The 2,875-nt window shown below is 68.4% G+C and overlaps 1 protein-coding gene across 1 annotated transcript; it reads right to left on the reverse strand.

The window, feature by feature from the left end:
- Positions 1-969: 969 nt before the first annotated feature.
- On the reverse strand, positions 970-2,842 carry PRF1 (perforin 1; the record flags this gene model as incomplete). Its single annotated transcript, XM_035312928.1, has 3 exons — positions 970-1,220; positions 1,302-1,457; positions 1,491-2,842. Coding segments are annotated over 3 exons (1,759 nt in total), but the record flags the coding sequence as incomplete, so codon positions are not given.
- Between the last annotated feature and the right edge of the window lie 33 nt (positions 2,843-2,875).

The raw sequence follows: 2,875 nt of genomic DNA on the forward strand, positions 1-2,875 counted from the left end.
GGGGGGGGGGAGAAGCCTCCCAGTCCCCTCCCAGTACCTCCCAGTCCCCTCCCAGTCCCCTCCCAGTGCCTCCCAGTACCTCCCAGTGCCCCTCAGTGACCTCCCAGTGCCCCCCAGTGCCTCACAGTCCCTCCCAGTGCCTCCCAGTGCCTCACAGTCCCTCCCAGTGCCTCCCAGTCCCCTCCCAGTCCCCTCCCAGTCCCCTCCCAGTGCCCCTCAGTGACCTCCCAGTGCCCCCCAGTGCCTCCCAGTGCCTCCCATTCCCCTCCCAGTGCCTCCCAGTGCCCCCCAGTCCCTCCCAGTCCCTCCCAGTCCCCTCACAGTGCCTCCCAGTCCCCTCCCAGTCCCCTCCCAGTGCCCCTCAGTGACCTCCCAGTGCCCCCCAGTGCCTCCCAGTCTCTCCCAGTCCCTCCCAGTCCCCTCCCAGTGCCCCCCAGTCCCTCCCAGTCCCTCCCAGTTCCCTCCCAGTCCCCTCACAGTGCCTCCCAGTCCCCTCCCAGTCCCCTCCCAGTGCCCCTCAGTGACCTCCCAGTGCCTTCCAGTGCCTCCCAGTACCTCCCAGTCTCTCCCAGTCCCTCCCAGTCCCCTCCCAGTGCCTCCCAGTACCTCCCAGTCCCCTCCCAGTGCCTCCCAGTACCTCCCAGTCCCCTCCCAGTGCCTCCCAGTCCCCTCCCAGTCCCTCCCAGTTCCCTCCCAGTGCCTCCCAGTCACTCCCAATCCCCCTCCAGTCTACCCCAGTCCCTCCCAGTTCCCTCCCAGTCCCCTCCCAGTCCCTCCCAGTGCTCCCAGTACCTCCCAGTCCCCCCCAAGAGACCAGGCCGAGGCGGGGGCTGCAGCACAAAGCGTTTTTAATCCCACCCCAGCTCGGCAGCGCGGAGGCTGGAGGCCACGGAGGACCTGGAGGAGGTCCGGCCTCCTGGGGGGGCCGAGCTTAGGGGGCTGGAGGACCAAGTTGGGGGGCTGGAGGACCTTCTCCGGAGCCAGAAGATGGAGGCTGGAGGTCCAGGAGATCCTCCTGGAGGCCGAAATGGGGATTTTGGAGGTCTGGAGAAGCCTTGAGGCCAAAACTGGGCTCCTGGAGGCCCGGGAGATCCTCGTCGAGGCCCGATGATGGATCCTGGAGGTCCGCAAGATCCTCCTGGAGGCCAGAATGGGGATTTTGGAGGTCTGGAGAAGCCTTTTTGAGGCCAAAAGAAGGATCTTGGAGGTCTGGAGAAGTCTTGAGACCAAAAGAAGTCCCCTGGAGGTCTGGAGAAGCCTTCTTGAGGCCAGAAGAGGAGGCCTGGAGGTCCAGGAGATTGTCCTCAAGGCCCGATGAAGGACCCTGGAGGTCCAGGAGATCCTCCTGGAGGCCGAATTTGGGATTTTGGAGGTCTGGAGAAGCCTTTTTGAGGCCAAAAGAGGGATCTTGGAGGCCAGGCGAGGACTCGACCTCCGCAGAAGCCTCCCTCGAGCCAGCCCGAGCCTCCGGGAGGCCCCCGGCGGCCTCCCCGGCCCCGTCCACCCCATCATCGAGGTCTTCCCACGAATCGTCCTCGTCCCAGGACCCCCCCAGAGACCCCCCAGAGTCCCCGTGGAGGCTCCCGCCTTCGTCCTCTTCCTCGTCCTCCTCTTCCTCTTGGGTGGGCCAAGTCACGGGGCCATCGCCGGGCCTCGGCGGCCAGTGGGAGAGGTGGTAGAGCCCCCCGTTGGTCCGGGGGGGCTGCGGGACGTAGTCCTGGCAGAGGGGCCCCCCCAAAGCCGGCCCGCACGCCGCCAGGTAGCTGAACTTGAGGTGGCCTCCCCCGGCGAAGCAGACGACCTCGCGGGTCCGCCCGGCCTCCACGGGCTCGGTGCAGGTCCCCAGGCGGTCGTCGTCCCACCCGTTGTCGCGGTCCCACACCTCCAATTTGAGGAGGGCGCCGGGGACGAGGTCGAGGACCCCCAGCTCCAAGCGCGCCCGCCATTTCGGGTGGTTGTTGTTCCACACCGGCGCCGTCTGCGCCCGCCGGCCTCCCAGAAACACCCGGACGTAGGCGTCGGTGGCCGAAAAGTGGTCCCCCTGCCACCCCTGCCCTTCCTGCACCAGCACCGTCACCCGCGCCGTGCCCCGGTGCCGCGAGCAGCAGCCGGCGGTGACGGCTGCGTTGGCTGGGCAACTGCATTGGCAGGGGCCCACAAGATGGCCGCCGCCGGCGCAGGGCTGGCTGCAGTTGAGCCGCAAGGCCCGCCAGGCGATGTAGTGCCCGATGGCCGCCCGTAACGCCCCGTGCCGCCGGTCGGATTTGGGGACGAGGGTGTGGAGGGGCCGGACGTTGGCCGCCACCAGGCCGGGGAGGCGGGGCAGGCCCTGCAGCCATCTTGAGTAGGCCTCGGGCCTACCGTAGAGTAGGTCGCCGTGCTCCTCGCCGCCTTCCACCTCCACCAAACGCTCGTTGAAGACTTCGTTGAAGCTGGCGTTGGCCTGGTTGCTTGCCCGGGCTTCCTTGCAGGCGGTGGCCATGGCTTGGAGCCGGAGGGGGCCGGCGTTGGCGGCCATTTCCACCCTCAAGCAGTCGGCCACTTCCTGGGCGCTCAGCCCCGCCACGGTGGCCCGGCAGGTGCGGATGGCGGTGACGGCGCGCAGGCGGCCCCCCAGTTGGGCCGACTGGATGTAGTGGGTGCCGTAGGCGGCCAGGAGCTCGCCGTAGTCGGCGGCGGTGTCCGGGGTGAAGCGGGGGGGCAAGGCCTTCACGGCCCGTAGGAAGTGGGGGGACGGGCGGGGAGGGGTGGAGGCCGAGATCCTGTTGGGGGGGGAGAGGGATGGAGGGAGAGAGGTCAGTGGGGTGGATGTGGAGGGGGGTCTGTGGGGTGGTTTGGGGGTCTGTGGGGTGATTGGGGGGGTCTATGGGGTGAT

This window comes from Oxyura jamaicensis, assembly GCF_011077185.1.
Source record: "Oxyura jamaicensis isolate SHBP4307 breed ruddy duck chromosome 25 unlocalized genomic scaffold, BPBGC_Ojam_1.0 oxy25_random_OJ69848, whole genome shotgun sequence".
Taxonomy (NCBI): Eukaryota; Metazoa; Chordata; class Aves; order Anseriformes; family Anatidae; genus Oxyura; species Oxyura jamaicensis.